The sequence below is a fragment of the Hippopotamus amphibius genome, chromosome 10, assembly GCF_030028045.1.
Source record: "Hippopotamus amphibius kiboko isolate mHipAmp2 chromosome 10, mHipAmp2.hap2, whole genome shotgun sequence".
Taxonomy (NCBI): Eukaryota; Metazoa; Chordata; class Mammalia; order Artiodactyla; family Hippopotamidae; genus Hippopotamus; species Hippopotamus amphibius.
In genome coordinates, this window is record NC_080195.1 from 68,558,241 (window position 1) to 68,585,843 (window position 27,603).

Genomic DNA, 27,603 nt, shown 5'->3' on the forward strand with positions numbered 1-27,603 from the left:
CCATTCTGTTGCTTCCATTAAGGACAAAAATCAAGTTTTATTCTAATTATTTTGTGTGGTGCTTTGGTGTTTTGATGTTCTTCTGAATGAGTGATCTCAATTTCTCACTTTTGTCCCTTCTCCCCTCTTTCTACATTTATATCTCTAATTGCTTCCCATTTTCTTCATTCTGTCCTTTTAAACTCACGGGGTTGGGTGATTTTAGAGTGAGGCTTTCATATTCATCCTTGCTAAAACCCTGGCTTCTTTTCAGGGCCCTCCACTATACTAGGGCAAGAGGCAATGTGCAGTAGTATAAAGAGCACTCATCTGGATCACTGGGCAGGACATGCCACCAGCTTGCTGTGTGACTTTGAGCAAATTACCTCACCTCTCTGAGCCTTCCTTTTCTCATCTGTCAAATGAGGGAGTTGGCTAATGATCTCTAAAATGTTGCATTTTAAAACCCACATGAAACACCCACACTAAAGGGACAAATGCAGTTTTTAAAAATTCCATTCTCCCATGCTGCTTGGCTCTCCCCACTGAAGAAATGATTAGCAATGCAGTTGCTGGGGAGCAAACTGGACTGCACTGCATGGTTCGGTTCTCCTGCAGGACTGCTACGGTGACCAGGGGGCCCCAGTGCCCAGAAATGTGGGCCACAGCACTTGCCTCAGTCCTATCAACCCCACAGGAAGGAGTCAGAGGTATTTTCACTTGTGAATTCATCAGCCACTACAGATAAATGGGCTTACCTCTGCTTGCTCAGAATCTTCTCTAGTTTGGCATCCTCCGCAGTTTGAAGACCCAGTGTAGAAGTGAGAGGACAGACTGTAGCCAGATACTGGACAAGCTGGATGTGCTGACCAGGTCGATATGCTCTCCCCTTGCCTTGACTATACAGCCATTCAGCTTTTAAGCTGGAATTTGGGGACATAAAGAAGAAGGGATGGCACTAGGGTACACAAGATACATTTTTAACCAATAATGATCTTCCTTCTTAATTTACCTTTATAGCATCATTGGATGTTTTTCAGAAATAAAATTCACTCAGGTGAGAAAGAAAATCTACCCTTCTGATTCACTTTCTTTACTCTTATAATGTTTTAAACCTTTTTTCTTGCTTAGGGGCACTTCCAAAGATTTGTACTAATGGTTCCAAATATTTTAAAATTATTTTCAAGGAAGCAATGAGTATTCCCTCCATCCACTGTCAAACTGAAGTACCTAAATACATAAATTGTGTTTAAATACATTAGTTCATAATGATAGTTTTTTTTCAAGCTAACTGGTCACAGCTGAAGGTTGCTAGTAAACTACCAACTCATTATTTTTAAAAACTGGTAAATAAAGGAGGCAAATTAAATATTATTAATTTGATATTTCCTATATGAACTATACCAATGACCAAACAGTTACTTCATAGAAGTATTCCAGCTAATAAAAAAATGAATGATAGGGACTTCCTTGGTGGCACAGTGGTTAAGAATCCACCTGCCAATGCAGGGGACACGGTTTCGATCCCTGGCCCAGGAAGATCCCACATGCCTCAGAGCAACTAAGCCCATGTGTCACAACTACTGAGCCTGTGGTCTAGAGCCCATGAGCCACAGCTATTGAAGCCCACACACCTAGAGGCTGTACTCTGCAACAAGAGAAGCCACCGCAATGAGGAGCCCGCGCACCACAATGAAGAGTAGCCCCACTCACCACAACTAGAGAAAGCCCATGCGAAGTAACGAAGACCCAAAACGGCTAATAAAATAAATAAATTAATTAACCTTTTAAAAAATAAAATTAAAATAACTCTCCTCTCCCCCACCCCCTGGAAAAAAAAATGAATGACAGAATTAAAATTTCACCATTTTGCAACTCTCAATGAATTAATGGATTTAGGCACTGATCATTAATAGCTACTCCTAACACAACAGACAATCAGATATCATGTGCCTCTCAATAGAACCCACAAAGTAGTCCTTCCCCCAACAAAAATCTATTCAAACCTCCACATCCAACTACCAATTTACAGAAAATAACAGGAGGAGAGGAGTATGTCAAAGGACATGGGGACATAGCAATCAGCAAAATAAGCACAGTGGAAAACTCTATAGGACAAACAATCCGATTTCTTCAACAACCAAAAAAAGAGAAAAGAAAGCAAAGAAAATAAAAGGAGGAGGAATCCACAGAGGGATTTGAAAGCGTTGTCTTGGACCTCCAGCCAAGTCGAGGCTTCAAACAACTCCCGCCCCATGTGATCTCACCACAAGATCCCAATCAGCACAGCCAACCCACAGAGCATGCAATAATAATACATTTTTAAGACACTGAAATAGAGAGCAGGAAAGAAATTTTTTAAATATATCAACCAATGACAATGTATGGCCTTATTTGGATCCTGTTTCCAAAAATCCATTACAAAATTACATCTATGAGGATTATTGGAAATGTAAGTATTTAATGAACATCCGGTGTTATTATGGGATTATTGTTAATTTCTTTGAGATGTGATAACAGTATTGTAGTTATTTCTTTAAGAGTCCTTATCTTTTTTTTTTTTCCAATATCTACTTATTTATTTAGGCTGTGCCGGGTCTTAGTTGCAGCATGCAAACTCTTAGTTGCAGCATGTGGGATCCAGTTTCCCAGCCAGGGATGGAACCTGGACCCTCTGCATTAGGAGCGTGGAGTCTCACCCACTGGACCACCAGGGAAGTCCCCAGAGTCCTTATCTTTTAGAGATGAAACTATATATAATATAATCTGAGACTGGTTTCAAAATAATGCAGGAAAAGGGTGAAGGTATAAACAAAGATGGCCATGAATTGAAAACTGCTGAAGTTGGGTGACAGATTCATGGGAGGTCATTAAACTGTTTACTTTTGCAATATGTTTGAATTTCTTTTTTAATTAACACGCCTTTGCCACAATTTTATCATTCTTAAATCTGCCTCTCAACTTGAAGTTGCATCATTTTGGCATACTTTGTTTCTCTGTTTTTACACCATTAATTCAGCATTGCAAATAGTTTGAAAATCACTTCCAATCTGCAACCATTTTCTTGAACCTTCATATTAAGGTATCCACATTATGCAAAAAACTGTAGGGACTTCCTAGGTGGCGCAGTGGGTAAGAATCCGCCTGCCAATGCAGGAGACACGGGTTCGATCTCTGCCCCAGGAAGATACCACATGCCGCGGAGCAACTAAGCCCGTGCGCCACAACTATTGAGCCTGTGCTTTAGAGCCCGTGAGCCACAACTATTGAGCCCCTGTGCTGCAACTACTGAAGCCCACGTGCCTAGAGCCCGTGCTCTGCAACAAGAGGGGCCGCAGCAATGAGAAGCCTGCGCACCACAAGGAAGAGTAGCCCCCACTCGCCGCAACTAGAGAAAGCCCGTGTGCAGCAATGAAGATCCAACACAGCCAATAAAATAAATAAATAAATAAATAAATAAATTTATGGGGGAAAAAAAAAAACTGTATAGTCCAAAACTGTTAAGCCACCCAAGATGTATTATAGACTGAAAAGAAACTGGTTTTTTTGATAGCTGGTTAAATAATGCAGAAAAGTCTCAGTGCAGTAAAATAAAATGAATTTAGTTTTCTGTGACGTGCCAGCGTCACAAGAAAGGAGAAACTGTTTTCTAATAATGAGATATAAAGTATGCCAAGCTAATTAACTGGAGTCATGTAACAATAAAAAATGTATTACATTTAATTTAAAAAATTAGAAGTATTTCTTCCATGGACACATTCCTGTGGATTAAATAAGCTCATTCAGAATCTTCATGAAATCTACTCTAAGTTTCCATAAGCTCTCCTGCCAAGCAAATGGCTTGCTGAATGTCCCCAAAAAAAGGTCCGTAATAGAGGACAATCACCAACTTTATAATAGCTAGCAAGCGACATTTCCAGGTTATAGATGAAGTGTTTAGTTTGGGAGAAAGAGAAGCGAAAGTAAGAGGATACAGAAGGTGGCTCAGGCTTGAATATTCCACAGTTTAAGTGTGTGAGGAGAACTACAAACTGTGGCGTATCAACTACTGTAATATCTGCTTTTCTGTCTTTGCTTCACATTCATCAATAAACACCTCATCACACAAGTTTATTAATACATAAAATATTTTCCTAGGTAAAAAAATCTGCCAATTCAAAGAAAAACAAAATTAAAATTAACTTAGCTCTAACATATTAATTTCAAATCACTGGAATATGACTTTTCTATATTGAAATTAAAAGAAACAGTCTACATTATATAATACAAATAACAACTACTGAGAGAATTTAAAACTGCTCTTTCACCTAAAAAAAAAAAAAGGAATATTGGATGAAATGATATCTGGTATTTGCTTTTAAAATACTCCAACAACAAAAAAAAAAACATGAGATAGATGAAACAAGATTGGCCAAATGTTGATAATTGTTGAAGCCACATGGTGGGTATTTAGGTGTTCATTATGTTACTTTACTTCTATATATATTTTAAACATCCTTTCAAAAAAGAAACATCTCCAAAATTCTCCTCCCTAAGTTCTGATCTGTAAGCAACAGAGGTGTAGTTCGGTACTAGGTCCTAAAAACAGTAAAACAAAGATTGAAAACAAATTCAGAAAGAACTTCAAGTACTGTGGTGTTACACAAAGGTGCTGGTATACACCAGAAACCAAACTGCTGCGTCATAGGGTATTTATATATTCAACTTCAGTAAATACTACCAGCTTTTCAAAGTGGCTGCACCATTTACACTCCTAGAACAGTGTATGAAAGTTCCAATTGTTCTACATACTCATTAACACTTAGTATTGTCAGTTCTTGTAACTTTAGCTACTCTGGTAGGAGCTGGTTGATGTGAAGACTTCACAATAACAAGGGAAAAAATAATCTTTCTGAACTATCAAAAAATCAATATAGTGGTCATCTATAGTGGGGAAGGGAGTTACGATGAGAGTGGGGCAAAGGAGATCTCTGGAGTGCTGGTTTTGTTCTAGTCTTATTTTCAGTGATGATTATGTGGGTATTTTTAAATACTATGTTTAAATTCTTTCTGAATTATATGATCCTAGGCAATTTTTTTTAATGTGGGGGGAAAAGAATCTGTCTGAGAAAGGATTGCTATCATGCTACACTCCCACTTCTTCCTTCTTCCCATTCTTTAGTGTAGGATAACCCCACAGAGAGAGAGAGGCTATGCTATATCCATTATCTTTAGTCCTCATAGGATCCTTGAAAGCTAGGTAGTTTTAGCCATATTTTACAGATGAGAAAACTAAGCCTCAGAGAAGTTAAGGAACTTGTCCAGGCCACACTGCTAATGGGAGGCAGGGAAAGACATGAAGCTTTCTCTTGTCTCTCCCGACCATGTCTCATTTCTCCTCCCAGGTCTCCCTTTACACAAACCCTTACCTCTGCCCATCTCACCATGCTGCCTCCCACATATGAAAATGTTGCCAGGCCTACTCCCACAGAAAAATCTGATAACGTCTTTCTCTTAAAGGAAGATCCAGAGAAGAAAATCCAAATAAACCCATATTCTAGCTTTAGAATTATCCATAGCTTGAAATAAAATAAGGTGTCTGAATACACAGCAACACTCACTGCCAGAAAAGGAAAAGCCATACTTTTTTGTAGGCAAACTAGAGCTAACATACGTCCCGCACCCTAACCCCAGCACCACCACTACGTAGCTCCTAGTTGCCATTCCTTACTGAGCCACATCCTGTTCAGCAGGGAGATGAAACAGCAAGGAGAAGGAAAAGGAAAATCCTGTCAGTAACCTACCACTCCTCCTCCCATCAGGAAACCCCTCAGGCAACTATCAATCTCTAGAACAAGATACAAACAGCAAGGAAGAATGTACATGTTGAGCCCATGAATGGAGGTATGTATGCAGTGAAAGGAAGAAGAGAAATGAGGTGGAGTGACGAGAATTAAGTCATCTTGATTCTCGCTATCCTAACACCACCCCTTCTTGTCCACAGCCTAGCTCCTTACACCTCCCCTAAAGCTCCGATTCCACCGATCACGTGCCAGCGTCCACAAGACCCCATCATATAGGGGTCCCAGCTCCAAGCCACGGGCACCATCAAAGATCTAGAGAAGGGGAAGTTCCCATTTCTGCTGTTTCACAGGTCAGAGATGAGGACCAATCAGCATGTCTGCTACCAGTTCCAAATTCGAACTCTGCACGCATTTTCCCATAGTCACTGTTATGAAGAGTAATTGGGTCCTAAGGTATTATTAATACTGCCTTTTACAGTATGATGGATACAAGCTTTTGTGGGATTGATCTGAAATCCTACACGGCATCTATAACAGTTTCTATATAGAAATGCTCCAAGCCCTCAACAACTGATTAACAAAAGAATTTTTAGAAATCAATTTGTTGTATGTGGGGCACGAAGTTAAACTCGCTAGCCCCATCCTCTGAGGCTGATATTTATTTCTTATCCTTTTTAAGAAAGGATAGAAAATCCTAAATGAACAGCACAGAGTCCCCTATATGATTGCACTAATGATCTTCATTTCTAAATGCATATTTTAAGAAATATTCAGTTTATTAATCTGTAGTAAGCTAGAAATGGGCTTTTCAGTTAACTTCCATGATAAATGTGATGTTAAAAAGGTCACGTTCACCTTTCCTTCTGCGAAATCACATATCCATCTAGGACTCTGAGGTTTAAACACCAGCTGACAATGTATGGCCGATAGTCGAACCCTGGAATGGAAGGTGTTGCCATCACACATGGATTGTTCATGATCGACAACTGTTCCAATTCAGTTAAGGATGCCAGAAAAGAGATCTGGAACAAAGGACATCTTTGTTGAATGAAATGGACTACTCAGTGTCAAGCACAGGGCTTCCACTGATTACACATCTTTGGCAGTTTGAGAATGTAACAATTTCCCTCTTGTTTTGAAAAGTGACAAGTAACACTCATATTATCCACTGACTTCCAAAATTCCAACAATATGGCCATCTGTTCTTGCTGCACGAAGTCCCTTAGAAGGCACTGTTTCCTAGCAAGGAGAATATAACAGCAGCCAGAAAAAGGTGCACAGTATGCCTTACTAACCCCTTTAATGCAGATGGCCCTCTACCAACAATTACTTCCCAATGGAGTGATAAGTGCAGCATTACAAATGAAATTAAGCCTTAAAAACCCACTGACATTAAGTAAGAGTGGAAAGAAAAATAATGGCCTTCTAGAGCCAAGCGTTTCATCCTGATAGCAATTTCTTCCAAGATGTTCACAGTCTAAAGTGAGCTCACAACTTTTTCCTGCATCTCTCCTGACTTTCCAGCTTCCCGGATCCCGTAAGGTACTCTCAAATTTTACCTCATTTAAGTCCCGGATTTCATTTTCTGCCAAAGAAAGTATAGCAAGACATCTGGGTAGATAAGCAGGTGCCATTCTAAGAGAGGTGATGATATTTCCATGTAAAAGCAGAGTCTTGAAAGTAAAAAGAGAATGCATTACAAATGAAAAGATTACAAATAAACTGGTCTATTTTGATAAAACCAAAATAGTATGTACAAAAATAAAGTGATCTATTTTATTATACTTCTCATCACACACAAATCAAAGACTGTTAATGCTAGAGGGTCCTACATGGTCTTCCAGGCCAACTCTCCCTCTTCACATCCACATTCTAAGCTCAAGAAAGTTTAAAGACTTGGGGCTTCCTAGGTGGCGCAGTGGTTAAGAATCCGCCTGCCAATGCAAGGGACATGGGTTCAATCCCTGCTCCAGGAGGATCCCACATGCTACAGAGCAACTAAGCCCGTGCGCCACAACTATTGAGCCTGTGCGCCACAACTATTGAGCCTGCGCTTTAGAGCCCGTGAGCCACAACTGTTGAGCCCATGTGCTGCAACTACTGAAGCCCACACGCCTAGAGCCCATGCTCTGCAACAAGAGAGACCACAGCAATGAGGAGCCCACACACCACAGAGAAGAGTGTAGCCCCACCCGCCACAACTAAAGAAAGCCCACGCACAGCAAAAGGAGACCCAACACAGCCAATAAAATAAATAAATTTATTTAAAAAAAAAGTTTAAAGACTTGTCCAAGAACATATGCTTAGTGTAGGCATGTTGTGAGATTTAAGTTATTAAAACTTAAGCAATTTCCAACATACTCATTCATTTCCTTTTAAAATATCAAAATAGAGGGTGAGAAAAGTGAAAGAAAACTTCCATTAAAACAATCAGGTATAAAGCAAATTTTCCAAAGAAAGAGAGAGAACCCACAAACCATAATCTGCAATTATATTCTCTTGGTAACTTAAAGTTTGAGGAAGGTAGAATGTGCTTGGAGATGGTGTTGGCTCAAATTAAGTCAGCAACAATGAAGCATAAACTGAAGACTCTGAACACCCAGGAATCTGATAAGGTAATCATGCCTCCACTCCAAAAAAAAAAAAAAAGTTCAATCACCTTTAGTTCATTTGAATTCTCTTAGTATCTGGCTACATCAAATTGTTTAGAGTAAGTGTTGCTAAAAAATGATTTCTGCTAACAATATGGTGAAATTTGAGCTAATAAAACTGTTTCCAGGGCTCAAAGAATTCACCTGATGCTAACAATATCCAATTGAGCAAAAATATGGAAAAAGCCTACACGTGTTTTTTGAAGCTGTGATTCCAACTGTTACTTATTTTCTTCTTTTTTTTTTTTTTTGGCTATGTTGTGTCCTCGTTGCTGCATGCGGGCTTTCTCTAGTTGTGGTAAGCAGGAGATACTCTTCATTGCAATGTGCAGGTTTCTCAGTGCAATGGCTTCTCTTGTTGCAGAGCATGGGCTCTAGGCACACAGGCTTCAGTAGTTGCAGCACACAGGCTCAGCAGTTGTGGCATGTACACCCCACAGCACACAGGCTTCAGTAGTTGTGGAGTGTGGGCTCAGTAGTTGTGGTGCACGGGCTTTGTTGCCACCAGGGAAGTCCTCCAACTGTTACTTATTTGACTGCATTCCCTTCATAAAAAGTACTACAGGCCACAAATTTTTTAAATTAAAGTGAGGTTAATTTTGATAATTTAGTAGTATCTGTTACTAAAAAAAAAAGCAATCTTTTTTTTTTTAAGCTCTTTATTGGAATATAATTGCTTTACAATGTTGTGCCAGTTTTTGCTGTACAACAAAGTGAATCAGCTGTATTTATACATATATCCCCCCATATCCCCTCCCTCCCGTGACTCCTTCCCACCCTCCCTATCCCAGCCCTCTAAGTCATCACCCACCATTGAGTTGATCTCCCTGTGTTACGCAGCAGCTTCCCACTAGCTATCTATTTTACATTTGGTAGCGTATATATGTCAATGCTACTCTCTCACTTCGTCCCAGCCTCCCCTTCACCCCCTCACTCCCGTGTCCTCAAGTCCATTCTCTGCACCTGCATCTCTATTCTTGCCCTGTCACTGGGTTCATCAATACCAAAAAAATAGCAATCTTGAGTGTTAAAAAAAATAACTCAAGTTCCGGAATGTTTACTCTCAACCCCACCAACGTGTTATGTACTATATAATTAAAGCTGCTAACGTCGGTTGATTGGGCATGAAGGGAATTTCATCATGTTTGTTGGATGGTAAATAAGAATTAACCTTAACTATACAACCAGTCTTAGTTAAATCAGTTACAGAAATTAACAACAAAAAGTTCCATACTTAATTTCTGGTACTTTAATAGAATTTTTATCATAACGAATACAATCTGTTCTTCATATACAGCGGGCTGATTTTAGATCAACTAGGTCACTTTCTCTTGGGATTTTAGTATAAATTTCAGAAACGACATAGAAAATAAAATACACTTACCTTCAGTGATACCAATTTAGATAGATCACCTATCTGGGGTATGTTATTGTCTGATAAATCAAGGTGTTGTAGAGCTATGCAGCTATTGATTTGTTCCATGGCCTATTACAAGAAAAGGATCACATTATTTCATGCACATGAAATCTAAAAATTAAATTCTTCCCTACTTCCTTGTAGCTGAGCCTCCTGCATCCTCTTCTCATTATCAGAAGCAGAGGAGCAGGGCTTAGCAAGAGAAAGAAGAGGCCATATAGAATATGGCATTTCGCTATATAGCAAGATTCCACCTTCATTATCCCTCTAAAAGTAGAGCCAGATATTTACAGCTTAAAGAAACTTTTAGTGATGACACACGACAGTTGGTACAACATAGAGTTTACAAGTTAACACTGGAGTCAAACTGGCTGGATTCGAATCCTGGCTCTGAAACTTCCTGTGTGACCTAAGGCAAGTTACTTAACTTCTCTGTACTTCAGTTTCCTCATCTATGTAATAAACAAAGACTGCACCTACTTTATTGGCTGTCATGAGATTAAATAAGTTAAAACAGTTCAGGTGGTTAGAATAGTACTTAGAATATATTACATGCTCAATAAAATTCAGCTATCATCATTTAATCCAGTTCCCTTATGTGGTATATCAAAAAAATAAGACACAGAAATATTTATTAACTTACCCAAAACTATAGAGCCACTAAGTGGTTGAAGCAGGACTAGAATCCAGAACGCCTGACTTTTAAAACAGTACATTCTCCACTGTACCATTAAACATGTACATAAAGCTTAATTCAGCATGAATCTTCAAAATGAGATTTCTTTTCTTAGTTTATATTAACTGAAATTATCTCTGGGGAACGGGAGTGGAAACTTTCACTTTTTATTCTATTTATTTCTGCACTGCTTAAATTTCTTTTCCACAGCAAATACTTTTGTGAAGTAAAAAAACAAACAACAAACCAAAAAACCTAATTACTAAAAAAAAAAGAAACAACTCACCTTGAGATTATTTCCAGCCAAATTCAGCCATTCCAAATGTACTAGCTCCTTTAGGCCTTCCACATAGCCAATGCTATTATGAGGCAAATTTAACACCCGGAGTTGGGTCAGTTTGGCCACACCCATCATCCGCACCAGTCGATTATTAGCCACTGACAACTGTGGAAAGAAAACATACCATTAATCTTAGGAGTAAAATACAAATATTACTTTCACATTACGGTGGTTAAAAAGATTTGTTTATATGGCCAAACATTCCCAAATATACAAACTCAATTTGTACTTTTCACATATATTGTCTAAATACTCTGCAGTGTAACTATTAGCTTGTTGTTGTTGTCGTTCCTAAGCAGTGGAAAATACAGATAAAGCTGAGCAATCAGACCACCTCCAACTAGTAAAAGAAAACATTTTTAATGCAGCAACTACTTGAGAGTGTAAGCTCTACAATAAGAGTCCTCACACTGTCTCCATCAAAATCTAGAACAGTGCCAGACACATAAGAAGGGCCCAATAAACACCTGTTGAAGGAACGAATTAATCAACTCTTTACCCCACCATGAAATAAAAGGTTATCTTAACAGCACAATATTTTGCCAACATAAAATGTTTTCATTTTTAACAAATGCTCTTTTTTTCTAGTCTACTCTAAAGATAGCAAAAAAGTGTTCATCTTCAGGAGAAATTTAAAAATCATCATTGAATAATCATCATGCAAAATTTAATTTATTTTTTTCTTAAATTATTTTATTAAATAAATTTATATTAGTTTTTAAAATTTTTAAAAATTTAAGGCAACATTTTCTGCTTTCTTGGATTGCAGTTACTTGTTATCTTACTCTTTTATTTTTTGTAATAATAAACTGGTCTTACATAACTATTTCCCCCACATAGCAATACCTACCTGTATTAATCGTTTGCATTTCTCAAGATTTTCCAACTTAATAATCTGATTCTTATCCAGAATCAAAGTATGAATATCAACTTCACAGGGTAAGTTTGGACTTAATTTCTGTAGCCCCTGCCCTGACCAATTGACCACTGATCCTTTAAGAGAGAAGGGAAACTGTTAGAAAACACAAATACAACAGCTGAGAATAGGAATAAAATCATACTCATAAAATCTTATACATTCAGAGTTAGAAAACACTAGAGCATAATAAATACCAAGATCTAAAAACTAAAGCAATCGATTTTTAAGTGACTACAGATTGAAATTATTCATTTTCCTTTAGAAATATCAAATTATACCTAGATTTGTGATAGTCTTCTACTCAAGTTTCTTTGATATAATACTTTGGAATTCTTCATATTTAAATGTGAACTATTACTTCCATATTTTGTGCCTAAGTAATGACAGTATTTTTTGAGTGTAATTAATCTTTTGATAAAGCTTAACCTGCTTACAACCTAACTACCAGTATATCCTAAAGTGCCCAAACTATTTTGAAAATCAAAGTACACTTAATTTATCTACAAAATGGGAATAATATACCTAATTCATTAAATTGATGTGAGGATGAAAAGAGAAACCATATGAAGGGCACTTACTCCCATTCCTGGCACACAGCATTCAATAAAGTAATTTGATATATTTAACAGACGTTCAAATCCTGGCTCCACTAGCTAACCACTGTGGTGTCTTGGGCAAGTTACTGATCTGTTTTGGGCTCACTTTTCTACTCTGTAAAATAGGAATGATAATAATATCTGCCTTACAACGTTGTTCTACAGAGAAAATGAGGTAATTAAAAAAAAAAGGCACTCAGAACATAGCCTAGCTCATATAAAAACTACTCTATAAATGTTAACTTCTATTATCAGTACATTGCCGCGGTGGGCTGGGGAGGCGGAGTTTAAAGGAAGCCGATATTAGAGGGGGGAGGGGCCAAAGAAACTGCCAATTTCAAATTTCTACCCAGATTAAGGTTACTGCGGGAAATAATTATGCGAGATTGCTGTCCTGAAGGGTTTCAACCAACGTTTTTCCATTGTCTAATGGCTTCTAGCGGGGGTGGGGTTGGTCATTCGATTCTGAGAATTTGGTGAAAGCTATATACCGTCCCAGGAAAATGCACAGCATCTGCACACAATTCAAAGGGGTCGAGAGACCTCTTAGACTCTCCCTTCCTAGATAACTAGCCCCAGACCTAAGCTGTGGAGGTGGGCCTCGACCCTGAGCCCTGCCGCTGACCCAGAGCTTCCGAGCTGTAACCAAAACAAATGAGCTCCACTCGCACAGCACCTACAGAAGCACCCACGCCCCGCGCTCGTTGGGCAGAGACCAAACTAGATCCCAGCACCCGGTCTGCAAAACAAGGGGTGGAGAACTGTAGGCTCTGGATAACCCCCAGATTTTATCACGGCCACCGGACACTTCCAAGAAAGGGTCCAACGTCAATCTACGGAGCTATGTTTGGGAGAGGGTTTTCTTGAACGTTCTAGGAATCCACAGGAAAGGGGAAGACCCTGCAGTTTTCACTTGGGCACCCAGAACTCAAAGGAAACATCCAAGAAAGGGCACTGCAGCCAGAAACCCACCGCCCAGGCATCCTCAGGAGTGCGGGACTCGCGGCGCCCGGTAGCGCGAAGGTCTCTGGGGGCTTGTAGTCCCCCTGATGGCCCTCGCCGCGACGCCGGAGAGCCAGACAGCGCCCAGGGAACTACGACTCCCAGAGAGCAGCGCGCCACCGCGATGCCCACCACCCCACATCGAAAGAGCTGGCCCAGACCTGCACCCCTAAACCCAGTCTTCTTCTCTCCACCAGGCAATTATAATTCAGTTCTATGGAGTAAACCTGGGGACCCTGGGGTGGGGATCGCCTTACCTTCTCCAGTAGGCAAAGCCGCGTCGACGCGGGCCACCGCCATGCTTCCCGCTGGCTAATAATACCAAGCAACCTTCCTTCGGCTGCTGGGTGGAGCTCGTAGTCGGGAGGAGGGAGCCAGAAACTACAGCTCCCAGGATGCACGGCACCCAAACGGCCCAATTGGCTGCCTACAACTAACAATGAGAAACCGGGGTTAGAATCTGAGCCGCAGTGAGTTTGGGCACCCGGGTCAACTCCCTTATTTGGCAGAGAAGCAAACTAACTGTTAAATGATCATTTCACCCTTTTTTCTAGGTGTTTTCAAAATTTGACACTTTTACCATCGGGATGATTATAAGGTCGCTACTCAATGCAGACTCAATTTGAGGACTCACCGCTAGAGGCTTCTCGCAGTGGGGGCTGTCCCTTCTTTTGACAGTTCTGAATAAGTTGAAAGTGTTCAACTCTGCTATAGGCGATTGTGTTGATAGTCAAAATATGTACATTTAATTTGAAAATTTAGTTAAAGCATGTTGGGATAGAAGCTTTTATACGGTATTTTTAAGTGGTTGTTCTTGAATAGTTAACAGAACTTTAGACCTGGAAGTGTATTTAATAAGTATAAACCCAAAATTTTTCCAGGGAGTATACAAAAGAAGTTTACAATAGTCTCCAAACTCAAAAATTACACTGCCTTGCTGGAGGGGAGTAGGCTTACACTTTTGATACAACTATTACATGCTAACTAGTGTGACTATAGCTATGAACTCAGTAAGCTTTCAGGGAATGGAGAAAGAAATAGAAACTATAATCTTCAAAGGAGACTTGAAGGAGGAAGTGAAACGGAGCTAAGGCTTAAAAGATGGGTAGATTCTAAACAGTTCAGAAGTACAGAAGATGAAAAGACAGCACAGGCTGCAGGTGGAAGCAGGTGGTAATGAAGCTAACCTGATAGCACGAGTGTAGAAAAGGAGCTTCCAATTTCTACTACCCACTCCTTCATTCCCTCTTGCAACCTTTATTCTGAATTCCCCTCTTTCTGAAACAGCCACGTCCAAAATCTCTGATAATTTGTTTGAAAAAAAATCCCCACAACTCACACTTTTAGATTTCCAGACAATTGATTCTGTGAGCATCCCCTCCTTCCTGAATCCTCCTCCTATTTCTCTGCCTACACCTGATTCTTTTTTTCTTTTTTTTAACTCTGTTTCCCACTGTTTTAGTCTGAAGACAAATTTCCTAGCTCTGAAGCAGGATTCAGGCTAGGAATTTTTTTTCTTCTAACCAAGAGACCCCTTACCTAGAAAGCACAGTCTTACTATATAGGTGTAAGAACAAAGCAAGCCTGAATTCTGTCTCCTTCTAACCTTTGTTCCCTGGAACAGCTGGTGAGGACTGAGGCGAGTCTCTAGCTCAGGGAGAAAGGGTTTTCAGTTCTCTCCAGTTTTGCTGGGTAATGACGTGGGAAGGGGGGTTGTGGAAGCCCAGAAGGTACTTGAGGAGCATAGCTTCCTGCAAGATTACAGGAATAGCAGAACCAGAGTTTTGTCTGGTTTGTCTGAACTGGGATCCTGAGGAAAGGGCCAAAGGATTTACTTCATGGGGTTAACTGAGTTTAGACATAGCTCTTAAAGAGAGTGGCCACTGTTGCTGGGCACCGTCCTGCACACCCAAGTGAACCAGCAACCCTTTGAAATCACTTTTGTGCTTCAGATACAGCTATTGCATCTAAAATCAAATTGCTATACTTTAAATCGCTTTCTTTTGTGTATATGTTAAACTCTGCACTGCACACTCCAGTCAATTTGGAGGATTCTACTAACCAACACAATGAACTTCTCAACAAGGTAGCATTTTTTGGCAGGCTCAGGCCCCACAAAAAAGACTTTTTCCTGTCTGCACATATACTTGATCTCTGCAACAGCTGATCACCCTGACTCATCTTCCCCATCTCTAATTCATCTTCCCACTGCTACTGGCATGATCTAAGTAAAACAACACCTTTTATCATATTAATCCCCCCCTCAAAAACTTCCCTCTTGGGGCTTCCTAGGTGGCGCAGTGGTTAAGAATCCGCCTGCCAATGCAGAGGTCATGGGTTCGATCCCAGCTCCAGGAAGATCCCACATGCCACGGAGCAACTAAGCCCGTGTGCCAAAAAATAAAAAAAATAAAAAAAAAAAATAAAAAAAAAAAAAACTTCCCTCTTGAAATTCAACTTTCCAGGGCAACCATAGTCTGGCGTCCCACCATTCATTCCACTAGTTTTCACTTGGTGCTTTTGACTGAGGGACTGACAAAATGATACTTGTGTTTTATAAAGGTTAGACTGCTCATGTGACAAGGAAGAACTGAAAAGTCCAATAGTGGCAGGAAGGAGACTCTTGTAATCGTGGATGGTGACCTTTACCAGAGCAGTTTCAGGAGAGTATTGTGTACAAGTTTAGATAACATGAAATTAAAAAACTAGGTAGACAGAAAATTGGAACATTTTGGATAGTGCAGTTTATCTTGACAAAACAAAGGAGATTTTCTAATTAGGATGAGAACTTATATTTGAAAGAAGTAAATATAACTTCGAAGTTTTAAAGTTTTAAAACTAAGAAGTTATTAACCTAAAGAATTTTGACAGGACTTAGATGGTGCAGCGGTAAAGAATCCGCCTGCCAATGCAAGGGACACGGGTTCGAGCCCTGCCCTGGGAAGATTCCACATGTCACAGAGCAACTAAGCCCGTGCGCCACAACTATTGAGCCTGTGCTCTAGAGCCCGTGAGCCACAACTACTGAGCCCATGTGCTGCAACTATTGAAGCCCACGCACCTAGGGCCCGTGCTCCACAACAAGAGAAGCCACTACAATGAGGAGCCTACGCACCACAATGAAGAGTAGCCCCCTCTCTCAGCAACCAGAGAAAGCCCATGTGCAGCAAGGAAGACCCAGCACAGCCAATAAATAAATAAAATAAAATAAATAAATAAATTTTAAAAAGTCACCAAAAAAAACCAAAAAAAGAATTTTGACACTGTAAAGATTTTGAAAATGTGCCTTTTTTTTTTTACAATAAAAGTCTTTTATGTGGTTTAAGTGATTTTATGTGATTTTTTGTGTGATTTATCTGAATATTTAGGTACACAAAATCAAAAGTTTTCTTCTCTGGCTAGTATTCATTGGCAGACTCTTATGGTCCTGCTCCCTTATCTATGACCTGTGACACGTAAGGAGAGACTGCCAACTGTGAAAAAGTGATTCATGGGTGTCAATGAAAAAAATTAATCAACAGTCGATCTAAGAAAGAAGTGGAAAATTTTATTCCCGTCAACCTGATGATCATAAACCAGAAAACTCTGAGGACTGTTTTGTCCATTAGAGGTCAAAGCATGCTTATATAAGTTTTTGAGACAAATTACATATTTTTGACAGTTTACACAATCCAGATCTACAGTACAAAGCGAATAGTGGGTCAGGGGCCATTTTGGCCCCTTATAAGATTAAGAAGGAAGATTGTCTCCTAAGGAGTTGTGACCTTGTATGAGATTAAGAAGGAAAGTTATCTCCTAAGGCGGTCTAGTTAATGCAGATGCACAATACACACTAAAGAGAGGGAGGAGGCCCAAATGGGCAGTGAAAATTTTATGTTGAAAATTTCTTGTCTTGCCATAAAATAAGAATTTTATTTCATCATGTGTTATCTAGAAGCCCCAAATGAGCATTAACTTTCCTCATTATTATTTATCATTATTTAATAATTGTAACACACACAATGATAAAAACCAAACAGTGCACGAGGTTATGCATGTAGTTTCAAGTGTTTTGTCTGTGTGCTTATGTAGAAGAGGGGCTGCAACTCTTTCAGAATATCAAAGTCTGTAAATCAAAAAGAAGTTTAGAACCAAAGTTAAAGAATTTCAGTAATGAAATTCTACAATAATATTTGGATGAAGGGGCTAACTACTCTGCCTTATTATTATAAGGAGTTTCTAGCTGGGCTTCTGTCTAGAGATTAGTGCTGAACAAATAGGAAGCTTTCTCAGGGAGAGGAAAATAAAACAGTTTGGGGGAACCAGTGAATGACTGCCTCCATCAACCCTCTGGATGTAAACTGCCAGCCCACCATTCTCCAAAGCAGTGAGATTTCAGGAAGGTGAACAGAACAGTCTTAAAGAATCAATCCTAAAAAAAAAAAAAAAAAAAAAGAATCAATCCTAAATAGCATGAAATGTCAGGGCCAAAATAATTTAGAATAGTTAGCCATCTCAAGATGAGATACTAAATATTTTATTTTATTTTCCCCATATAACATATCAGCTAATAGCTGAGAAAAAGAAGAGGTGAAAGTATAAATAAATTTCAAGAATAAAGCCACTGTGAAATACCTATAACTAACTGGGAAAAAGTTGACTTTTGTTTAAAAGAATAATAAAGGAATCCTTGACAGCTTTATTTCCTCTCTTTTGAAGTGCTTCTAAAAGGCCGTGAAACCTATATAAGCAATTCATATTTCTAATTGAAAATTAAGCAAATGTTTAAATAAAAAGTTGTAATTTTGATGTATACGTGGAAGACTGTGGGTGCTTAAAATCTCAAAAAGCTCTTTTTTATAACAGTGGCAGTTTTACTCTCTACCCCACCCCCTCAACTTGATTCATTTTTTAAAAATAAGTAGTATAGGGACTTCTCTGGTGGCACAGTGGTTAAGAATCTGCCTGCCAATGCAGGGGACAAGGGTTCAAACACTGAGTTGGGGATCCCTGGGTTCAGAAGATCCCACATGCCGCAGACCAACTAAGCCTGTGTGTCACAACTACTGAAGCCCACAAGCCTGGAGCCTGAGCTCTGCAACAAGAGAAGCCACCCAGGCACTGCAATGAAGAGTAGCCCCCCACTTGTTGCCACAACTAGAGAGAGCCCATGTGCAGCAACAAAGACCCAACATAACCAAAAATAAATAAATAAATAAATAAATAAATAAATAGTTTTTAAAAATTAAATAAGTGGTGTAATGGTTAATTTTGTGTGTCAACTTGGCTGGGCCACAGTGCCCAGATATACGATCAAACATTATTTTGAATGCCTTCTGTGAGGGTGTTTTGGGATAAGATTTACATTTAAATTGGCAGACTTTCAGTAAAGCAGATTGCCCTCCATTACGTAGGTCAGCCTCATCCAATCAGCTGAAGATCTAAACAGAACAAAAGACTGACCTCCCCTGAACAGCATGGAATTCTCAGGCAATCTTTGGACTTGAACCACAACACTGCTTCCTTACTGGGTTTCCAATCTGCCAGCCCACCCTGCACATTTTGGAGATCCCTGCCTTCAAAATCATGTGAGCCAGTTCCTTAAAATAAATCTCTTCCTATATATATGCACATCCTATTGGTTCTGTTTCTCTGGAGAACCCTGACTAATAAGGGGAAAAGAGAGGTAATCAACTTCCAAGTAGCTTTTAAATACTAAAGCCTTTATGCTGTAATTACACATGATGGTCCACCTCATTTGGGGCTCCACTGACATCAATTAGAGATATGAAAAATTTGGTCAATTCTGAAAAAAATTTCTCTGAAGAGGAAGAAAATTCAGAGTATCAGTGAATTATGTCTCTCATATATGGCATACACCAGTGTAGCTGATATAAGTGATCTAACTACAGTAATTATCAGAAGTTTTCCTACACAGTTGCTTGTACACAGAATGTTACACAAATTTTCAAACAATTTAATTTGCAAAAAATAGTCTCCAAAGGAGTCTAAATATATCTTTAGATGTTTTCTTTGTCCTTCAGGATATATTTTCTATTTTAAAAGAATGTAGCTTCTATCAGCTTTAAAAAAAGAGAAAAGTTACTGTAAAAATCTTAGAAAATACAAGCAAAAAGTAAAAATAAAAATTTTCCATAATTCCCCTACCCAGATATAGTTACTGTTAACATGTTGTTGTGTTTCCTTTTAATCTATTTTTATCAATGGGAATATATCTAAACTCCCTGCTGAAACACGATGGAAGGGGGCAAGGCACAACCTTTGAAAGAATGACATAGCCCAAGGACGTGACATAAACCGACTAGAGCCAAATGGGTCCAAGATGGCTGACTTCCACTAGTCCTTGAGTCTCAGTATATGCTCACTGTTACACATCAGCAAGCTAAATGACACACCCACAGGCACAGTGACAGTTCCATAAGGATCAAAAAGTGGGCGGTAGCCCAGTTCCTGGAAATCCACCCCCCTTCCTGAAATAGCTGGAATACTACTCCCACTCATTACCCACCCCTATAAAAACTGACAACCCCCATACCCTGGTGCCTTTCTCACCTTCTGAGTTGGCCCACTTTCTGTCTGTGCAGTATGTTTCTAAGTAAATCCATTTCTTACCCATCACTTTGTCTCTCACTGAATTCTTTCTGCGATGAGACATCAAGAACCTGAGCCTCAGTAAGTCTAGACACCGGGTGAATGATTCTAAATTAAAAGACTGTGGGTTAGAGTCCCAGTCTGTCTTTTGGCTGAGTCTGAGTCCCAGCCACATGGGTTCAAGCCCCAGTTAGGGCCTTGGCCGGGTTTGAGTCCCAGCCGCGTGGGTTCAAGTCCCAATCTGGGTTTAGGCTATGTTCAAGTCCTGGCATGTGGGTTCAAGTCCCAATCTGAGATGCACAGTTTCACTGCCTGCCGTTGTGGGTTTTTTTTTGTTTTTTTTTTTTAACAAAAATGGATATTTACTGTACATAGTTTTGGGACTGCTATTTTCAGGTAATATATTTTGTAAATTTCCATGTGATCTACTTCTGGTTGTCTCATGCACTTTTTAAAAATTTATCTTTTCTTCCTTTCCAGTTAAGAGAGGATACTATTGAACAGAAATATATAAAATATATTACTACACTGAGGAATGCAAGTATATGTGTTAACTTTTTCTCTTCTGAAGTTGTACTTTCAAAACTTTAAATCACTAAGATTTTCACATTTAACTACAACAGTCTATTATACAGAAGGAATATAAATAACAATCTCTTTAAGCTAAAATACAAATTCCCTTGGGATTTATATATATATATATATATATATATATATATACACACACACACACACACACACACACACACACACACACACTACTGTTCTCAGTGAATTTAAGGTTCTTGCCTCATTGCAAAAGAATTCGGAGATGAAGTGATAGGTAAGAAGTGAATTTATTTTGAGAGAAACACTCCACAGAGCGTATTGGCCATCTCAGAAGGCAAGAAAGCCTCGAATTATGGTGTGGTTAGTTTTTATGGGCTGAGTAATTTCATAGGCTAATGAGTGGGAGGATTATTCCAATTATTTCAGGGAAGGGGCAGGGATTTCCAGGAACTGGGCCACCACCCACTTTCTGACCTTTTGTGGTTGGCCTCAGAACTGTCACGGTGGCACGTCCCTGGTGGTCCAGTGGTTAAGAATCCGCCTTCCAATGCAGGGGATGTGGTTGGGTTCAATCCCTGGTTGGGAAACTAAGATCCCACATGCTGCAGGGCAACTAAACCCAAGCACCACAACTAGAGAGCCTGTGTGCCATAACTACTGAGCCTGCTCAATCTGGAGCCCACACACCACAACTGGAGTGAAGCCCGCACACAGCAGCTAAGCGGTCTCACACCACAACAAAAATCCCACATGCCACAACTAAGACCCAAGGCAGCCAAGTAAATAAGTAAACAAATATGACTTAAAAAAAAAATTGTCATGGTGCTGGTGGGTGTGTCACTTAGCATGCTAAGGTATTACAATGAGCATATAATGAGGCTCAAGGTCTACTAGAAATCGAATCTTCTGCCATCTTGGACCCAACTGGTACTAACCAGTCTTTGCCATGTCCTATGGCTATATCATTCTTTTAAAGGTTGTGCCCTGACCCCTTCCCTCCTGTTTCTATATAAAATAGATAACTAATAATGACCTACCGTATAGCACAGGGAACAAATGATCCATATGGGAAAAGAATCTAAAAAAGAACGGATATATGTATATGTATAATTGATTCACTTTGCTGTACACCTGAAACTAATACAACATTGAAAATCAACTATACTCCAATAAAATTTTTAAAAAATAAAACAAAATATAAATTCCTTTCCATGAAGTAATAAACAAATGAAATAAACTCAAAAGTCTACTTTACATAGACTCTAGAAGAGGTTGGCAAACTACAGCCTATGGGCTGAATCCAGCCTGCTGCCTACTTCTGTACAGCCTACGGCTAATATGGTTTTTGCATTTTACATGACTGGGGAAAAATTAAATAATATTTTATGACATAAAATTATATGAAATTCAAATTTCAGTAAAATTTCATTGGAACACAGTCATACTTATTTACCTATTGTCTACAGCTGCTTTTACACTACAATTACAGTCCTCATAACTCAGACCACATGGGGCATTCTTAGCTCTTCATAGTGCTGCTACACACTACAAATGACAGTGACACAGTTTTACTTGACAGCATTTCATGTGCCATGTATATCACCATACTGTGACATTTTATTATTATTTTTATCAGCATATATCTATCATGTCAAAACAAAAAAAGAAAAAGATAGACAAATATTCCATCTTTAAGGTACTGTGAACTGTGGATTATTTTGTTCACAAATTAGATGGCAAAGCATTATGTTTATTATGCAATGAACCTATATGCTAAAAAATACAATATATGTCATTACCAGACTAAGCAGTCATCACAATATTCAAATCACAGAAAACAGAAAAGTTAGAACATTTAAATAGAATATCTCATCATAGTAAAATTTCTTTACAAAAAAAAAAAAGAGAGAGAAAAGCGATAAAGAAAATTAGGCTGCAACCAAAGTAATTTCCAAGTAGCTCATTTGTTAAGCAAGCAAGGAAAGTCATTTACTTATGATATGTTAATTAAATGATGTTTGACTACAGCAGCTGAAGAAATGTACCAGAAAAAATAAACTTGTTTAAGATCATTAGCCTTTAGGTAAGAATAGCTGCTGAAAGTGTTGAGCACACTGGGAACAACATCAGCGGTCAATTAAAATTATGTAGTGAGCCTAATTATTTTGAATGGTTTTCCTTGGCTCTTAATGAGTTGACAGGTTGAAACTGCTCCTTTGTTACGTTTATTCAAGGAGTCAATGCTTGAAGTGACTGAAGAATTACCCTCTATGAATAGGCTGCAATGAACAGGTGAGAATACTTTTTAAAAGTTGAGAAAACATTAATTCAATACACGTAAGTGGAATGTTATTTTTTTTTTAAAGTAGAAAAAGCCTTAGTTTGACAGATTTACAACACTTGTGAAAATGTAAGGCGTAAAGCCTTATGGTTATAACATGATTGTATTATTAATTAGCAGATTCTTTGTGGAAAACATTTGAATCCACCATGTGTTCAGCCAGTGGTGTCAACAATAAGCTTCACTTCTTCTTATGGGCTTACCATCATCAGCCCATGAATTTTTGTCAGAAATAGCAGCTGAATATCCTGACCTGGATATTACCACACAGTGTTTGATGACTTACCAGTGGTAACATTTTATTATGCCTTTTTTTGTTTGTTTTTTTAGCTCAGGGCCAAGATTAAATTTTTTTCAAATGAAAAGAACCTCCCTTTACCATTATTATGGAACACTTACTGAATGACTTTAGGATTTGTTTTTTGCTAATTTTGATCACGTGATGATGATTCTTAAACTCAAGCTAAGGAAAATGCAGAACTTACATGCAAAATATTGTGGTAAACTCATTTTGATAATCACTGACATTATTTGATTCAGAAGTTAAAACAAAAAGGAAGTTGTCCATTCTCTAACAAATTTGCAGTGGTTATATTTTTCAAGCTTAAACTACAGTTTTAGCAGTGTTGTCGAGACCTCAAAGCAAATGTAAATTTTCATATTCAAGACCCATTTAACTGTGCATTTTGGAGCTTTAACTTTCTATTGGAAATAATTAATTTGACATGCTAAAAGGAAAATACCAAGAGAATAGTCTAATATAATTCTATAGTTGACTTCCAAGAGATTAATATGCTCAATTTAAATCATATGTCCTTGGATTGATGGCAGAATTTGTCAGGGTGAAACGACATCTTTCAAAGATAAAAGCTGTAAAATCTCATTATGGATCACGATTAACACATTAATATTTGCAACTGATTTTGATGATAGGGAAATGTTACATGTTATCCTCCCCTCTCCAAAAAGAATTTCATTCTTTTCTTTAGTAGACCTGTTTTACAAAAATGTACTCAATATTATCATATTTTAAATTTCATCAATGAATATATTGTGGAAATTGGTTTTCTCTCTTGTTATATAAATACCTATATAAATATTCTCAATTTTGCCTCAGCCCACAAAGCCTAAAACAGGTAATATTTCCAGACCTCTGTTCTGGAGGAAATAAAATCTGAGTAGGAAGTTAGCCAGCGAAAGGGAGGAAAGAGTCCAGCCAAAGTAGACAGCTTGGGCACATGAGTGAGAACCAACAGAGTATGTGAACAGTAATAAGCAGTTATTGCATTCTGAATCAAAAAAGCACAATACTTCGTTCCTCTTGCATTTTTGAGCCAATTGGTAATACCAGTTTCTTCCAGAAAATGGCTCCCTTTATTTATACCAAAATTTTTTATGCACCATTTCCAACATACAGAAAGTTTGAAAGAGCTTTACAGAGGACAGTCATAAGCCCACCACTTTCTCTTATCAACATTTTACTATACTTATTTTATCACAAATATATCCATCTGTCCCTCCCCTCCATCCACCTCATTTTTTGGTGTATCAGTACACCTCCCGCTATGTACTTTGAGTATTTCATTAACTAGCATTCAATATGTACTTCTTTTCCTTTCTTTCTTCCTTTCTTCCTCTTTTTTTTTTCTTTCTTTCTTTTCTTTCTTTCTTTTTCTTTTTCTTTCTTTCTTTCTTTTTCTTTCTTTCTCTCTTTCTCTTTCTTTCTTTCCTTCCTTCCTTTCTTTCTTCCTTCCTTCCTTCTTTTCTTCCTTTCTTTCTTTCTTTCACTGTGTTGAGCCTTTGTTGCTGTGTGGGCTTTCTCTAGTTGTGGTGAGTGGGGGCTACTCCTTGTTGTGGTGTGTGGGCCTCTCACTGCCGTGCCCTCTCCTGTTGTGGAGCTTGGGCTCTAGGCATGTGGGTTTCAGTAGCTATGGCATGTGGGCTCAGCAGTTGTGGCTCACAGGCTACAGAGCTCAGGCTCAGTAGTTGTGGCACACAAGCTTAGTTGCTCCACAGCATGTGGGATCTTCCCAGACCAGGGATCCAACCCATGTCCCCTGCATTGGCAGGCAGATGCTTAACCACTGTGTAGTCAGGGAAGTCTCTACTTTATTTATTTGTAATACCTATTTATTTGGTTGTGCTGGGTCTTATTTGCAGTAGGTGGGCTCCTTAGTTGCAACTCACAGGCTTCTTAGTTGCGGCAGGTGGGCTCCTTAGTTGTGACATACATGTGGGATCGAGTTCCCTGATCAGGGATGAAACCCCGGCCTCCTACTTCCCTGACCAGGGATGAAACCAAGGACTACCTACTCCTCCAGGGAGCGTGGAGTCTTATCCACTGTACCACCAGGGACGTCCCTTGTTTCCTTCTTTTTTTAAAGTAAAATTTATGGGAATTCCCTGGCAGTCCAGTGGTTAGGATTCCACATAAAGACATACAACATTACCATTAACACAGAAAGTTCTCTCATACCATTTCCCACTTAGTCCTTCCTCTCCCACCCAGAAGCAACCACTGTTCTTTTCCACCATAGGTTAGATTTGGTGTAGAACTTGATAAACAGAATCATACAATATGTACTTTTTTGGGGGGGTAGGCTTCTTTCACTTAGCATATTGTTTTGGGGACTCGATGTGTAAGTCAACAGCTTATTCCTTTTTATTTCTGAGTAGTAGTCCATTATATAAATATATATTATAGTTTGCCTATACATTCACCTTTGATGGAGCACCTAGAGAGTTTCCTGTATTTATTATGAATAAAGATGCTATAAACATTCTTGTATAAATTGTTTATTGTTTGTTTAAAAAAATTTTTTAATTACAAAATAATACAGGTGGTACTTATTCTTCCTATTTTCAGGATTGAATTCAGTCCCCAAACACTTTATAATTGTTTGAAACTTTTTTATCATGGAAAAGTAATTAAAAGAGTACATAACAATATAGAGACTATTGTGATGAACTCTCCTACCCAAGACCCAGCTTCAGCTCTGTTATCCACTTTTGGTCAATCATTTTTTCATCCAGGCCCTTACCCACTAGTCCCTCCCTCAGATTATTTTATGGCAAATCCCAGCCATCCTGCTATTTCATCTGTAAATATTTAGTATGTATCTCCATATACCAATGTAAGAACTCTTTTTTTTATTAAACACAAACACAGTACTGTACAATTATAGTACCTCAAGTATTAACAGTGCATCTTAACATCATCAAAAATCCAGTCATTATTCAAATTACCCCTATGGTCTATCCAGTGTGGTTGTTCAAATCAGACCTCAGTGAAACTCCATATATTGCAATTAGTTGAGGAGGCTCTTAAATTTTTTTTTTTAATCTATAGGCAGAGCCAGCTTCACATTTTACAATCTATGGAGTTACACAGGGTCCCTTGCTCAGGGGCATACCATACTTGGAGTTTAATGCTCTCCAGTCACTGTCTTGAAAGTCTTAATAATTGTATCCTTGAATTTGTGTTTTTTAAGTGAAGTATAATGGAACAATAGTGCTTGGGGCTTGGTGCCTTAGCACCCTTGTGGGCCCACTCCCTGCAGCCTCCGCTTTATAGGGATGGGTTCCAGAGGGCCACTGGTTCTACAGTTCCCTGACTCAGTCCTTCCCCTCCCCCTCAGCTCTCTCCAAAGCTGGCAGCACCATCAACATGCATTATGCAAGTGGTTTGATAACTACCCAGCAGGATGGTGGAAGGAGACGGCTGGCTGGCTTTCCCAGCCCCACTGCAGCAGTTTGTTGCTCTGGTGCCTCTAAGGAGGGGGACCCTGAGAGCTGGTGGGCCTGGAATATTCTAGTACAATGTTAACTCTCAGGGTAGGCCCCTGGGCACCTATGAGGGACTGCACCAGCCCAGAGAATGTCCTTGTCTGAGAGAGCATGAAGTTAAATAGCAATTGAAAAAATATCATGAAAGGCTGAGAGATAGATTGTAGAAGAAAGGAAATAGCTTATTTTACTACTTCTTTTTCCTGATTTTTGACAAAGGGACCCTCATACTTTCATGTTACACTGGGCCCTGCAATTTATATAGCTGTTTCTGTTCATACATTCTAATCTCTCTCTCTCTCAATTTTACATGATGTTGAAGAAATTGTCATCTTGTAGATGCCAATTGCAACCACGTGGAGTCATTTCACATGTTCCTCTGTCACTTATATTTCATATAATTGGTAGTTAGATATGAAAACAATTAGATTTAGATTTTTTAAAAAGAAGTCTTTAAATTTTTTAAAATTAATTTATTTATTGGTTGCATTGGGTCTTCGTTGCTGCACACAGGCTCCCTGTAGCTGAGTGTAGGGCTACTCTTCATTGTGGTGCGCAGGCTTCTCAATGCAGTGGCCTCTCTCCATGTGGAGCACAGGCTCCAGGCGCTCGGGCTTCAGCAGTTGTGGCACACGGGCTCAGTTGCTCTGCGGCATGTGGGATCCTCCCAGAGCAGGGATCAAACCTGTGTCCCCTGCATTGGCAGGTGGATTCCCAACCACTGCGCCACCTAGGAAGTTCCTAAATTTTTAAATTTTAATAATGCTTCAACATTTTAAAGAAAGATTCATAATTGTGTACTGAGTAATTTTCAAACCTATTTTCTAATCTGGTTACTAGACATTCTTTTCAAAGCCTTCCCTGAGGCCAATGCCTGAGAGTTTTAGGATGGACCAGCCTGCTAGAAACTCTGATTCTAAGAAGGCAGGATCCCTCCCACAACTGAGAAGAGAATGCTATTGGAAGAAAGCAC

At 39.0% G+C, this 27,603-nt stretch overlaps 1 protein-coding gene across 2 annotated transcripts in view; it reads right to left on the minus strand.

Annotated features, from left to right (window-relative positions):
- CEP97 (centrosomal protein 97) overlaps nucleotides 1-27,603 on the minus strand; it is a 44,543-nt gene that overhangs the window by 13,498 nt on the left and 3,442 nt on the right. The window contains exons 2-8 of one of the 2 annotated variants that reach the window (XM_057696739.1): nucleotides 13,621-13,796; nucleotides 11,697-11,839; nucleotides 10,793-10,951; nucleotides 9,798-9,899; nucleotides 7,322-7,435; nucleotides 6,618-6,784; nucleotides 738-902 (exon numbers count right to left, since the gene is read on the minus strand). In XM_057696739.1, coding sequence (XP_057552722.1) covers nucleotides 738-902; nucleotides 6,618-6,784; nucleotides 7,322-7,435; nucleotides 9,798-9,899; nucleotides 10,793-10,951; nucleotides 11,697-11,839; nucleotides 13,621-13,663 — 893 coding nt within the window. In that variant the 5' untranslated portion in view covers nucleotides 13,664-13,796. The remainder of the gene's footprint in view (nucleotides 1-737; nucleotides 903-6,617; nucleotides 6,785-7,321; nucleotides 7,436-9,797; nucleotides 9,900-10,792; nucleotides 10,952-11,696; nucleotides 11,840-13,620; nucleotides 13,797-27,603) is intronic. The other variant, XM_057696740.1, reaches the window with a different exon arrangement.